The 14,942-nt window shown below is 37.3% G+C and overlaps 3 protein-coding genes across 4 annotated transcripts; 1 reads left to right on the forward strand and 2 right to left on the reverse strand.

Moving 5' to 3' along the window:
* Window positions 1–2,282: 2,282 nt before the first annotated feature.
* LOC107713506 (oxytocin receptor-like) lies at window positions 2,283–5,541 on the reverse strand. The gene is made up of 2 exons (XM_016519031.1): window positions 4,238–5,541; window positions 2,283–3,285 (listed from the first exon to the last, which is right to left on the reverse strand). The coding sequence occupies exons 1-2, from the start codon at window positions 5,094–5,096 to the stop codon at window positions 3,077–3,079; spliced, it is 1,068 nt and encodes a 355-aa protein (XP_016374517.1). The 5' UTR covers window positions 5,097–5,541; the 3' UTR covers window positions 2,283–3,076.
* Window positions 5,542–5,820: 279 nt separating this feature from the next.
* Window positions 5,821–10,345, reverse strand: LOC107713507 (CCA tRNA nucleotidyltransferase 1, mitochondrial-like). 2 transcript variants are annotated; one of them, XM_016519032.1, is made up of 8 exons: window positions 10,262–10,338; window positions 9,858–10,006; window positions 9,325–9,518; window positions 9,023–9,161; window positions 8,781–8,907; window positions 8,198–8,391; window positions 7,553–7,806; window positions 5,821–7,015 (listed from the first exon to the last, which is right to left on the reverse strand). In XM_016519032.1, exons 2-8 carry the CDS (start codon window positions 9,997–9,999, stop codon window positions 6,767–6,769), a joined length of 1,299 nt encoding a protein of 432 aa, XP_016374518.1. In that variant the 5' UTR covers window positions 10,000–10,006; window positions 10,262–10,338; the 3' UTR covers window positions 5,821–6,766. The 2 variants fall into 2 exon arrangements, with proteins under 2 accessions (XP_016374518.1, XP_016374519.1); XM_016519033.1 differs by having other exon boundaries at window positions 9,858–10,345.
* Window positions 10,346–10,489: 144 nt separating this feature from the next.
* On the forward strand, window positions 10,490–13,079 carry LOC107713508 (PRA1 family protein 3-like). The gene is made up of 4 exons (XM_016519034.1): window positions 10,490–10,662; window positions 10,750–11,031; window positions 12,033–12,250; window positions 12,487–13,079. The coding sequence occupies exons 2-4, from the start codon at window positions 10,853–10,855 to the stop codon at window positions 12,660–12,662; spliced, it is 573 nt and encodes a 190-aa protein (XP_016374520.1). The 5' UTR covers window positions 10,490–10,662; window positions 10,750–10,852; the 3' UTR covers window positions 12,663–13,079.
* Window positions 13,080–14,942: the final 1,863 nt, after the last annotated feature.

The following is a 14,942-nucleotide window of genomic DNA, read 5'->3' on the forward strand; positions in this document are numbered from 1 at the left end:
ATTAAGATATTTTTGATGAAATCCGAGTGCTCTCTGACCCTGCCAGCAACGCAACTGAAATGTTCCTAGACCCAGAAACGTATAGAGGGTCAGAGAGCTCTCGGATTTCATCAAATATATACAAAATATATAACAAAAAATGTTTTCAAGGGTCATGTCGAAACAACTGAACATTGTTTACTTCCCTGTGTATAATAAAAAATAAGCCTTCTGCTGAGGAGAAAGGCAAAGGTATATGCATATTCTGAGTGAATAGATGAATCACTGTGCCAGCATATCTATTAAGGTTTCCGTCTAAGCCATCAAAGAGTTACATTGGCAGGAATGATTACAACCCAACTGATGTATACCTCTACTTGACCAATCCCTATACAAACATCATTTCATTTCTAATCTCCTAATCACATGACCTAGTGGCAAGCTGCGTTAAAAGCATACTTTGTAATATTGATATGTAGGTCAGGAGCATATCTGTCATTAGGCTGCCTACTAGAATGCTTTTTTATGCTCGGCTCGTTTGATGTAGATATTACTGAAAATGTAGCATTACAAAGGCAACAAATCAGTCGTGATTGTGAAGTATGTCCTGGTTTACATGTACCAATATCAAGAACTTAAATACCGGATGCCAGAAAAATCACATGATTCTTACCAGCGTACCACTTCAATATAGATCAACCACCTTCAATGAGTAATGCATGCGCTGTTTGTCACGCTGCTAATAAAAAATAAGCCTTCTGCTGAGGAGAAAGGCAAAGGTGTATATATGCATATTCTGAGTGAATAGATGAATCACTGTGCCACCATATCTATTAAGGTTTCCGTCTAAGCCATCAAAGAGTTACATTGGCAGGAATGATTACAACCCAACTGATGTATACCTCTACTTGACCAATCCCTATACAAACATCATTTCATTTCTAATCTCCTAATCACATGACCTAGTGGCAAGCTGCGTTAAAAGCATACTTTGTAATATTGATATGTAGGTCAGGAGCATATCTGTTATTAGGCTGCCTACTAGAATGCTTTTTTATGCTCGGCTCGTTTGATGTAGATATTACTGAAAATGTAGCATTACAAAGGCAACAAATCAGTCGTGATTGTGAAGTATGTCCTGGTTTACATGTACCAATATCAAGAACTTAAATACCGGATGCCAGAAAAATCACATGATTCTTACCAGCGTACCACTTCAATATAGATCAACCACCTTCAATGAGTAATGCATGCGCTGTTTGTCACGCTGCTGACATTCAACCACTCAATATGTTCTCAAAAGCACTCTCAGAGCTCCACAGTATATAATCAAAGTCAAAGCTGATTCAAACCAGTCCAATATTGTTCTAAAGTAAACGAAAATGAAAGTGGCTGTGCAAAGGAGAGGGAAATTAGCATGCAGTCAGGCACGTCACCACACTGTGCTCTAAGCCGCTCAACTGTGTCCCGACTGCAGAGAACATTTCAACAGACGGGCATGACAGATGACCGTCAAAGATCCTGCTTCTGGGAATCACGTCCAAATTGGACAGACACAGCCGAATGGCATGGAGATGTGAGCTTCTGCTTGTCGATATCTGGCAACATCCCACAGAGATTAAGAGCCTCATTGATTCAGGTGTTAAGCTACAAATTCAATTCACTACAAAAATGTCCACATTTATGGGTTTTCTGTTGATTTTTTGTTTTTCATTACTTTCCTGTTACCTATTAGGCACCAGGTGTCCATACCTGTTCCAGGAGGGCAACTGTCCTGCATTAATACTTTTATTCAGCAAGGACACATTAAACTAATCAAAAAATTGACTACAAAGTCTTTTATACTGTTACAAAAAAAAAAAAAAAATCTATTTAAAATAAATTCAGTTCTTTTGAACTTTCTATTCATTAAACAATCCTGGGGGGTAAGCAGCAGAACTTCTTTCACTGTTTTCAACATTGATGATAATAATAAATGTTTCTTGATCTGCAAATCATTATATTAGAATGATTTCTGAATGATCATGTGACACTGAATAAATATTTATTCTGCTTTTTTCTCTCTTTTTTTTTTTACTGTATTTCTGATTGAACAAATGCTGAGCCTTCTTGAAAAACATTTTAAAAATCTTTCTGACCCTAAACTTTTGACCGATTCCTGACTTTCTGACCAATTTGTATGTCATGTACTGGTGGTTGCTACACATTTCCCTCCCCTGTATTGTGAGAATAGGAACTGTTTGTACTCTTTTTGACACGTCTTTACAAATTTTTTTTCCTTTTTTGATTTTTCATCCTCTGAGGGTGGGTTATAGCTTTAATTAAAGGGGTCAGACCACACGTAGTCACGTAGTCTTAACAGCTGAAAAAATACTGTCATGCTCTTTTATGCTGTTAGTTATGGCTTTGCTTCTCTCCACACATGGCTTACTTTTGTTGTTAGTCTTATCTTTCACCTGAAGCTCACAAGTCTCAAAGCCACAAATTACATTAAAAACATACCTTTCAAACATAAACCGATTCCAATGCCAAATGTTAAAGCACTTTATTGACACACAGAACAGTGAACATGTACAGGCATTTTCATAACAATATCCACCACACAAGTAGTCAGATGTGTTTCTCAATATTTAAAGACACTGTATTTTGTACACCACTGTGATAGTGATTAGGACACCACACACTGTGAGCAATTTATTTTCCTGCTTGCTCTCTACAGTTAAATAATAGAAATAATAAAAATCACTAAGTGACTGGAAAAAACATATTTTTAGGGGCAAATGAAAGGAATTGAGGATCAGCGGGAGATAAAGTTGGAGTTTAACATTAATTCAGTGTAAAAATAGAAAGAATCATAAACCTCCAAAGCTGTTTGATACACTTCACAATGAGATGCCAGTGATTTTCTTTACATAGATGTACTGTGATAGCACCGGTACAGTGATGTATCAGATGGTAATAGCATGGTACTGTGATATATACAGTAGTACTGAAGCATATGCATGTACTATTTACATGTACTCCTTCGTACTTCAAAGAATACTAACATGGTACACGTTCATGACATTTGAACATGTTTGTTAGTGTTGTTTCATTTTCACTCTATGTCAGAGTGGCTTTTAATGCTCAGATACAGAGAGCTGACCATTGTAGCCTCCTCAGGCAGCGACCCCTTCAAGTCTGTATGCTTCATGCACAGGAGAGCTCTCAACAGTTTGGGGAACTTCACAGTGAAAAGCAGGTAGATACATGGATTGGCAACACTGTTCAGGCTCGCCAGCAACATGATGATGGTGAAGGTTGCAGCTGAAATATAAATATATATATACACTGGTTAGACACATATTCTTAATAAATATCCCGAAACATTTCATATTGATTGAGCATAGCTCCAGATAACATGTAGGGGAGAGTGGGGAGTGTTGGAACATAAATTGGAACATCTTCCATTAGCTTAACCAATCAGAAATGAGTTAGAGAGGTGACATCATATACAAATGTGTGTGTGTGTGTGTGTGTGTATGCTTAAATAGTTTGTATTAAGCGTTTTATAATATGGTGTAATTTCCATTCACATTTGGTTTAATTGTATTTTTTTTATTAATTAATTGTTAGCTTTTTTTACAGTTTAATAAAAACTCCAAGGTCACATCACAATTCCCCTGATTAAAATTATGTAGCACTATAAATCTTTAAAGGGGTCATATGATGCGATTTCAAGTTTTCCTTTCTCTTTGGAGTGTTACAAGCTGATTGTGCATAGATAAGATCCCTGAAGTTGCAAAGACTAAAGTCTCAAAACCAAAGAGATATTCTTTATCAAAGTTAAGACTCTGCCACGCCCCCCTAAAACGGCTCATTCTAACACGCCCCCACATATCTACCCCACTATGTGGAAATATTTGCATAATCCCGCACCAAATAATGATCTTTAAAAAAGCATCATATGACCCCTTTAAATAATATTAATAATAATAATAATAATAAAACAATATCTGACGACCTTATTCAGGACGTGAAATTTTCCTCCACTTTTTAATAACTTTCTTTAACCACTATTTTATATTTTGTTATGTTTGTCAGTAGCCTATAGGAGACGATATTAAACCGAAATATTAGTTAACTTGTGTCACCTTGTATCAGCCCTATTATATTTGCAAAGGCATATCTCAACAGCACATCTTTTTACATTTAGATTAAGATGGCACAATGCAATTTATTAATACCCAAAAGTGTTTGTTAGAAGACTTTCTCTTACTCTCGGTCGGAGCGTCCGCGTTCCACACAGACCACAGCTGAACGGTGAAGAACGGAGCCCAGCACACGGTGTAGGCGAGCACGATCACCACCGTCATCTTCACGGTCTTAATTCGAGACTTGGACACCGACGCCACGTTGCTGGTCCTGGAGGAAAGATGGTGCTGCTGCTGGGTCTTCAGGTACAGGTTGGTCTGGAGCGCGCGGCAGATGCGCACCTGGCACACCGTCACGGTTACGATGGGCACCAGAAATATCACCAGCGTCGTCCACGTCACGTACGCTTTAGGTCCCCACGGCTGAATGAACTGTGCCCAGCAGTCGTAGACACCCGGGCCGATCTGAACCCTGGAGAAAATAAACAGCTGCGGGACGCTGAAGACGAACGACGCGAGCCACGCGACGCACACTGGCAGGTTCCAGCGCGCGCGTCGCCTCTGGAAAGTCACCATGGGGTTACAGATCGCCTGATAACGGTCAACAGTCATCACAACTATCATGTAAGTGGAGGCGAACATGCCGACGATCTGCAGATACTTGACCAGACGACATACGAGGTCAGGACCGATGAAGCGGTCGGTTATGTCCCACATCAGCTGTGGACACACCTGGAAAAAGGCGACCACCAGGTCCGCCAAGCAGAGATGGCTCACAAACACGCGCATCCTGGACATCTGCTGTCTTTTCTTCCACAAAACTAGAAGCAGACCAAAGTTCAGAAATGATGCGCAAAGAAAGATGACGCTCAGCAGCGCGATTTCGATTTGAGCTAAATGCTCGTCCCGGGGTTCATCTCCGGTGGCTTCCATCTCCAAAGTTGCATCGCTCAAGTTTAACGTAAGGACAGGCATTTTCTTCATATCTCGACAGTTTTAAATTAGTTCAGGTTTAGTAGGTGCCGTTTTACTGACCCAGTGCGCACGAGACTGTCAGTAGTCACCCGTCTGCGCATCTTTAGCGTCTTTAAGAGTGCGCGGAGACTACAGGTTTTATATGTTGCTCTGGTGGATGTGGGAGGGTCTTTCATTCACAAATAGGCCTACTCATGAACACAATATGGCATTCAGAAATCCACATGCTCAGAAGATGGATTATATGTTTTATACAAAGACATTCACCCTTTGGCAATTTTGCTTAATAAATATTTACTCTGGACCTTCCAGATAGAAATGTATTTATAATGTAGCCAACATAGGATATCTCCATTTAATTACTAATGTGGCTAAAACCAATCAGGTGCATTCACCAATGATGATTTGGGAGTCATATTAAAGGAATAGTTCACCCGAAAATGAAAATGTATTTATAATTTACTCACCCTCAGGCCATCCAAGACTTTTATATTATTTGGATAGTTCAACCAAAAGTTGTATATATATATAAAATCAACAACATTGAACCAAACTTTAATTCTATAGACAGAAAAAGAAAAAAAAAAAATCACACAAATGGAAACATTTTTTAAAATATCTTTTTCGTTCCACAAAAGAAATAAGTCATACAGGTTTAAAATAACATAAGGGTGAGTAAATAATGACAAGAATTTTCATTTTTGGGTGAACTATCCCTTTAAATTTGACACCTTTACATTGAATTACTCTTAAAAAGCTGTGGGACTGTATAAAAACAATAATCAATGCAAAAATGATGACACAACTTACCCCTAACATATCAATGTGAAACGCTTATCATATTAAGTAATTCACAAACATATCAAAAATAATCCTTATGTAATCTCTGAACATCCATGGACTTTAAAGCAAGACAGCACAACACTGTACAACGTGATGTGGGTTACTTTATTTCAAAGTAAACACCTGGAGAGTTGGTTGCATAACCTGGCTTCTAATAACTGTGAACTGTTGACAAAAGCAACATCATTTTCCTCATAATGAAACCATGGCTACAGCGTCAAGATGTCTTCTCTTCAAGAGAGCTAAATTACTCCCTTCACTATAATAATTACACCACTCTTCTGAAAGGGCAAAATCCCACATCAAATAAACAAAATGAACTTTGCATCATTGCGTCATTCAATTTAGATGCATCTTTGTTCAAAACAATTATATTAATTAATGAATATGATATTATGTCAAACTAAATCCCCATTTATAAAAAATAATAATAGGGAAATTCATGAATAATTAATAAAAGAAAACTTCTTAGAGCATGTTTATGATGCACATGGTTCAACGACAGGGTAAATAGTCCATATGTTAAGCATTCTAAATCCGAAAATGTGCACTTTGATGCTCCAAGACATTTTCTGCACCCTGAAAACCATCTAAATAAACCATAGCCAAGACAAAATCCCAAGATAGCAACCACAGATATACCTAAACCTTTGGTTGCATTGCATCTGCAAAGGCATAGGTCCAAATGATTTATACCATTGCCCTGATGGTTCCTTCTCACACTACCCACTGACACTATGGAGGTGCACCTTCTGTACACAGACTCATAATGCATTATTGTACATGCATGCAGAGACATAAGCACTTTTGACACTAGTATGTTTGCTTATCTGGCATCAGGATGTGCTGAGGGTGGCCAGGAGTTCCTCTTTGCTCATCTGATAGTGGCTCTTCTTCCACATGTCCCTTAGCTCCTGAAGGATGGTGCCAATCTCTTTACCCGAGGTAAAACCCAGTTTGCGTAGGTCATGCCCACTCACTGGGAAGCGCGGGATGGACCACCTGCTCAGCTCATCTAAGAGTTTCTTTTCTCCCTGATACTTCAGCAGCTCCAGGACTTTACTCTGGGAGTCCGGCTCTCTAGACTTCAATGGAAAAAAAACAAAACAGAAAATTATATTTAAATAAAAACATTCAGTGTTGTTATTGTTAATTAATAAATAAAAAATACAATATATAGAGAATATAGTACTAAATATATAGAAACATTTTGAATAGAAATGTTGCATTTGCAGCTTACTAAAATAAAGTTCAGAAGTTCTAAAAATGTACTTTAATTATTACATTTTAAATAAAAATAAGTTAAAGCTAAAAAAAATATTTGTAAAAAAATTTAATGAGAAAAATACATAAAAGGCTAATATTTAAATAAAAAAAAACTGTTAACAGAAAATGCTAAAATAAAAGCTAATTCAAAATATTAATAAACAGTACATAAATAAAACTAAAATAACATTGGAATGACAGTTTGAATGATTATGGGGATAAAGTGGGTCTTCCTGATGTTTTATATATGAAATTCAATCAATTTCAATTAAAATGTTGTACATTTATTTAATTTGAAATACAACTGATGTAATGACATTTTTGAATTATATTAGAGCAGAAGGAAATGCACATACATCAATGATGAAATCTGTGTATGGTTTCATGCTGTCATGTTCGTCCTGTTCCTTTACGAGATCTCGTCTGTATTTGACCAGGAAGAGGCTTAAGTTTTTCTCCTCTCTGGATAGTTTCAGTCGCAGATCCAGTTTCTCCACATCATCCTGGCTTTGGAACAGAGCAGTCAGGATAGTCATGGGTTTAGGAGAGCAGTCATGAGCCTTCTGCCAGATCTGCTTCATCTCCTCAACATTGCCATCTGCTGGAAGACCTGTAGGAAAATACACAGCAAGTCTGAACATTTATAATATTAAAAAAATATTCTTATATATAAACATTACATTCATAAAACAAAATTGTATTGTGAAAAAAAACCGTGCAAGTCCCCCCCCCCCACACCACCTTTTTTTCCTTTTTACGTCTCCAGAAAGTTACATTACCATTTTTATGCCCCACAAAAAAATATCAAAGTTAACTTTAATTCAGAAATTTAAAGCATGTTCATCATAGAAAACTGCCCATATGAATTGCATTTTTAAATGCATTTTTAATAATACATTTGGATGGGAAAAAAATTAGTGACAGGTAATTGTCCATTGTATGTTTAGATTTTCAGCCACAGTTCCTTACAAATATTTGTATCACTATGTTTTGTTTCTCACCTGTGTACTGGGCAAGGCCCAACTCATAGACAAGATCCAGCAGGTGATCAGCATGGTCTCCAACCAGCATCTTCTTCAGCTCCACCCAGATCCTCTCACCTGAGATTCCTGCCAATCCTCTGGCATTCTCTCTTATTGCCTCCAGAGTCTCGGGTTCATGTTGCCCAGGCTCAGTTGCCACCCGCCCATAAAATCTACAGAGCAATCAGACAAAAAAATTAAGATAAACCACATAGGCCATTTATAGGCTATACAGTGGCTATACTTCATAATATTCACTGAAAAAAAAAAAAGTTATTGTAAAAATAATATTGTAAAATTTAAAGGATAACTTATTCACCCTTATATAATTAGGTGTGTGTGTGTGTTTATATATATATATATACAGTGGTGTGAAAAAGTGTTGGCCCCCAACCGAGACTTGTCATTCGCACTTACATATTGTTGCTCTTTTGTTAGTTTTGATCTATTCTATTGTCCTCATTTGTAAGTCGCTTTGGATAAAAGCGTCTGCTAAATAACTAAATGTAATGTAATGTAATATAATTTCAAAGGCATATATCCAGTAATAGCGCACAATTACCTGAAATATCTCAGAATTCGAAGGTAGTCCTCTAGGATCCGTAGTGAGGCGCTGCCGACAAACCTTACTTTCCTGTTCTTGAGGTCCTCGTATCCTTGGAAATAATCATAGAGAGTTCCATCTAGCCCTGTGAAAAACATAATATAGGACAAATCAAATATACAAAAATGTTAATGATTCAAAATCCAAGTCAACAACAAATCAATGAGAAATGCAAAGCTAACGCAGGTGAAGTATTTTACCAAGAAACATGGAGTTGATGGTGAGATCCCTGCGCTCTGCATCCTTCTGCCAGTCAGTGGTAAACTCCACCTCTGCGTGCCGCCCATCGGTCTGTACATCCACTCGCAAAGTGGTCACTTCAAAGTTCTCCTCATGAAGCTATATAATGTATAAATCCGCAATGTTGACATTATGTGGCAAACTGTCACCAATCAAAACAGATCACCTAAACCCTCTGCAGGTCTTTAAAAATATGGGTTAGAGGTCTGGAGTAAAACTTTCAAGATTATAATATTTAAAAAAACGGTATTTTTCACCTTACCCTGGCCGTAATGGTCCCATGTTTCTCTCCTTTGTTGTTTATCATCCTGACTCCTGCTGCCTGGAACATGCTCTTCATTTGCTCTGGAGTGGCTGTGGTGGCAAAATCCACATCTTCAGGCCGTTTTCCTGACAGAAGGTCGCGCACTGCCCCTCCTGCAATCCTCAGCTCAAACCGGTTCTTTTCAAACATTTCTATTTGTCATTAAAAAAAAATCACATTTTGGACATGTTCCTTGGTAGTACAAAGTAAATTGCATGGCACACTAAAATGGTAATCATTCAAAAGTTTGGACATGCCTAACTTAATGTACATAATAAAATGCAAAATAGTTTTATTTCCATTTATGCTATTTCATCGTTTTTGGTGACTTTACTGTTATTCTAAAATATGAAAATGCTAATAACAAAGACTGAGTAAGTGTGTCCACTCTTCTCAATGGTACTTGTATATTAAAGTGGTATTGAAGTACCATGGTACCACCACAGTATTTTTTAAAAGGTGGGTGATGAAGTCAGATAAAGTGATCTTACCAGCCAGAGCAAGCAGCCCGTCGGTAAATAAGGACTCAAACTCTTTAGTCTTCAGTTGCATGGTGACTAATGATCTGTGACTCCACGTGAGATGATGAACTCGGTTGATAAACGAGGGGCGCAGAAATAATTTAGCCCACATTGGTGAACTTTTTAAAGACAATAAAAAGTCAGCGTCTGTAAATTTCACATGTCATATAAATAATGCTGAATCTTAAATATATATATAAACGTTAGGTTAGAAAATAGCTAATGACTTGAGGTGACTCTTCGAGGCTAAGGTAATGAGCACATTAACGTTACATGACATTACCAAAGATAACACTGTGAGGTCATAATTGGAGTTACTAAAACGAACAACAAATGTATCAAGTGTGAGGAAAAAATAAGTTATATTTATTCACCTCAGGAAAAAAAAATAGATGCTATTTCAGCACATCGGTAGTTTCACTTGGGCTGTGCGCAGCCATGACAGTCAGACGTTCACACAGAAGGGGCGTGGTCAGGTTACACAGAGCTTCCGGGATAGCTACGTAATGACTTTAATAACCAATGAAAATTGTTTATTTAGTTTTTCAGGCTCCCACCCAGCATGCTGGCTTTAGAAATACTAACATTTATTTGCATTTCTTAGCTGTAAATTAAATTGGGCTTTAATGCTGTTCATTAAAACTGAATTTGTTTCGTATTCGCGCTGATAAAACTGTGATATGTTTATTATGTTTTATGTGCAAAATGTCAGCTATTAAAGCAATTCGCGTTTGTCCTCAATCAATCAGGCAGTAAACCAGCCGTAAAGGAATATGTGAGTAGTATGATAATAAAAAGCATTATCTCTCTGATTGCATCAAGTCCTAAATATTCAAACTTGATGGGTTGTCTACATTTAAAGGTACCACCCATTTAAAGCCAAAGCGCATCGCGAGAGTGAGGACGTGATAGACTGTTGCATATTATGCAGTGAGCAGCTGCTGGGATCCGGTTAGTTTGATTTAATGGCTAAAGTGGAGATCGCCCCTTTGAGAAGCTGGGATGATTTCTACCCAGGCTCAGAGCGCTTCGCCAGACCAGACACGCGAGATCTGGCGAAATGGAACAACAGAGTGGTCAGCAACCTGCTGTACTATCAAACAAACTATCTGGTGTTGGCAATCATTGTATTCCTGATTGTAGGGTAAGTCCAGTAGTCTCTGTCTTCTTGGTGAACGTGAACATGCATGCACAATATGGGATTTAACTGTAAACAGAATATTCAGGTAGTATTTCTAATTTGTTGTGGGCACGTCAACACCAACATCGCATTACAGAAAGTATCGCGAGAAGTAATATCTGTTCAAATAAAATACGCTGTAAAGTCAGCTTTAAATTACAACCGCTTTAAATGCACTGTAAATAAAGTTCTAATGTTTTTAAGCACGGTACTATGATACTGTATTTTTAATTTTTTTGGATACGTACCAGCAAATTTCAGTACCTTATATTATCATTTGACATCATCATTGTAACTTGGTATCAGCACTGTACTTTTTGTAAGAGAATTTCATGTTGCACTGAAGAAAACAAGCCGTTCTAATGCTTAGTTTTTGTCCTGTACAATTTAGAACATGAGGTAATTCTTAGCTAAATATAGGTAGAGGATAGTTAGCCTAGTTGATCCGGGCACACATAGTTGTGTTGGTATGTGGGCAGCTGTGTTTGTAAGACGAAGGCCAGTCTAATGTCTGGGAGATTATGGTTTTGCCCTAATATTATAGCTAGTTGCTAAAACTGAACAATATTTAAGGGTGTAATCACATGACACTGAGCATGAGCAAAGGGCACGAGAGCAGTATTTAGTCGTGTAATCACAGTCATAAACTGCATGTCTGTTTTCACGTCAAGATTTATTATTTAACTGTCAAGTTTATTCATTTTTATAATAACCAACATGGAAAATGTCTCCTTTGGTCAAAAATATTTTTGCGTTTACACTTTATAACCATTAGGTGTCACTATTGACATATGCTTGTATTCTCATAAATCTATGCTGTGATCTAAAACAAATTCAAGTGAGTTTAAGGGAGTATTTAAAGGAGTACACTGCTAAGTAGACATTGATTGAAGTATAAATGTAGTATAATCACTACGATTTTGTCTTCAATAACATCCTATCACCATCTAATTGTCTGTCCGCAGGTTGTTGAACCCTGTGAGCATGTTCACGGGTGCAGCAGTGGTCGCTTCTGTCTTCATTGGCTCTGTATGGGCAGGGGAGAACAAGGCGATCATCAAAAAATTCAAGAAGGAGAACCCTACTCTGTTTGTGTTCTTGGTGATGGTTGTGAGCTACTTCCTCATGTCACTCTTCGGTGGAGTTATGGTGCTCCTGCTTGGAATCAAGCTGCCTCTTCTCTGTAAGTTTCTTAAGAAAATTGTCATCATTATCATAAATCTAAAAATGAAAGGAGAAAAAAAAAAACAGCCTGTTTTCATAAGATGGAAATCTTTTAGATGGAATACAGTACCACTCTTTGTGGCTTGCAGGAAAACAATTGCAAAGCAGCAGTTTATTAAATCTAGATATTATGTCGTTTAACATGCAACGTGAAGCATCTGCAAGCTTAAAGTGCTTTGTCATTTTGCGTTTCAGTGATCTTTGCACATGCATCGCTTCGCCTACGGAACATGAAAAACAAACTGGAGAATAAGATGGAGAGCGCCGGACTCAAGAAATCACCCATGGGAATCATACTTGAAGCACTGGGTCAACAAGAAGAGAACCTCAATAAAATTCAAGACTTTCTAGAGAGCAAACTCAAGGAGTGAACTTTTACTGAGCCTCTCTCCCATACAAGAAGGAACTGCTTTCATCTGGCACAGTTTCAGAAAACGACTCCGTTTATTCCAACATTTTTAATAGGCAAAACAAAAAGTATTTTTCTTAGTGTGTTTTTTCTATTATGGAATGAACTAATTGTATTGAACATAAGAGTGTTTTATAATGTTTGTTTACATCTCAGGTCAAATGTAAGAGGATGCCATTCAAAACGTCTTCCAAAGATTTCTTTATGACCTGTAGGAAAACGTGTCATATGTGCATATTTCAAGTGATAGTGTTTTTCTCTCCCAAAATACATTCATGTATTAAGACAATTCATAATATAACATGACAAGATGTCATCAGGTTTAGAGATCGTCAAATGTTCTGCAGTGCGATAACTGGAATTCTGTGGCAACTGGGAACTCCTGCGGTACTGATAATGAACTGCATTACTTTGTAGAAGATTGTTTACTTCTGTTTGTTGTTGTTGATGTGAATTGTTCATTGATGTCTTTTATCACACTGCTGATGCAGCTGTGTTGTATAAGCAATTTGAGCACTGCATTATAGTGATTTTACCATAGGAAAGGGGCTTTTAGATACTCCGTTTTTCGCATCACGTCTAAGGTCATCCCTTACCTTTGGTTAATTACTTCAATGCACAGACTTTCATGGCTTATTGCTCTTGTCACCTATTAGGTAAAATAACTCCCAAGTTGAATTTCCTGTGATGCTATCAACCTTGTTTTGCGGCAGTAAGTTTTGCTTTTTGTGTTACAAACCAGTGTGTTTATGATTATGATGAAGTAGAATAATATAATAACAAATATGTTTTCAGTATGCAGTGGCATAATGGACTGACAAGTAAAATAACTGGACGTGAATGACACCAGGAGCTTCACACATTCAGCTTCTAAATGGCAGCACCTGCTATTACGTTCAAAATAAGGTGGATGATCTTAATTCTATGCAGAATGTGTTAATAAAGTCACATTTTGGTACCATCATGTGTTTTATTTTAATCAAATATTGATTTAGAAATCTAATTAATTGCACTCAGCAATTGTTTCATGTTGTGCTTGTAGCTTGAATGCAGCAGCATCATGCAGAAGTCATTTTAAAAATGCCATATTCACAATCAGACATGATTAATTTATTTCACAATCAAAGTGTTTGAAAACATTGAGTTTACAGAGATAAAGCAACTAGTAGTCAGTCAATTGATCTCAGCATGTTGGCCCAACCTGATCCATGTAAAATAAATCAATCGCTGATATGACTGATATCTCTGAGTCTTCATCTCCTGTGAGTGTACATGACTTGAAACATGTCTTCCAAAAGTATCCACTTTGTGTAACACCTTTTTAAAGAGGAACAAATGAACTGAGTGGACCAAGCAATGCATGTGACTGAGCAATTCTTTAGAACAGTTTCCAACAGCAGACTCTCATTACAAACTCACTGAACGACTGAACTTGTGGACTTGAGTCAAAAAAACGAGTCTTTAAAATGTATGAGGAAGTATGACTTTAAAGGTAGTTTATTCCCAAATCCGATCCACATTCTGTCCCTCTCTCTTATTCTATGCAACCGATTACAGGGTGTTTCAGAGCAGCTCACATCTGTGCAAACTTACCTGCAGTAAATCATGCTTAGTTCCTCCAGATCTGAACCTGCTGAATCGGCAACTTCACTTTCATGTGTTTACACTTAAAAACAGATGCAAATCTAAGGTCTTTGAATTCTACAATGCTGAGCAAATAGCTAATGAGGAATATCTGATATGTAAGAGAATAACTATAAATTGTTGAGCACACACACACACCTTTTTTTTTTTGCACCATGATAGAGTTCAACAGACAATTACAACAAACCTCCTAAAACACCTATACAGTGGATTATGATGGAACTCAGAAACTACCCTCCCCATCTCTAAAGGTTAAACATGACCTCATGTCTAATGACCTTCAGGTGCATAAGGTGACCATTGTTGCATACTTTGAAATCACTCTCTTAAGTCACTGAGGTACTGGAATAATAGTGTGTTTTGACAACACAGAAGATGCAGACAGTCTGAAGAGTGTAACTGTCAAAGGTAAAAGTTTGTGAAGTACAAAATGTCTTGAGTAAAGTGATTTTAGGTGAGCAATTGTGGGATTGTACAGGTCCATTTATGCACTGACATTGTGTTTGGAAAAATGAGGTAAATAAACCACATATTTACAGATAATTATATTACAATAACTAGTGTGTCTATATACTGTGAAGCTTAAGTAGGGTGTATA

This window comes from Sinocyclocheilus rhinocerous, unplaced genomic scaffold (genome assembly GCF_001515625.1).
Source record: "Sinocyclocheilus rhinocerous isolate Xijiao unplaced genomic scaffold, SAMN03320098_v1.1 scaffold57, whole genome shotgun sequence".
Lineage (NCBI taxonomy): Eukaryota > Metazoa > Chordata > Actinopteri > Cypriniformes > Cyprinidae > Sinocyclocheilus > Sinocyclocheilus rhinocerous.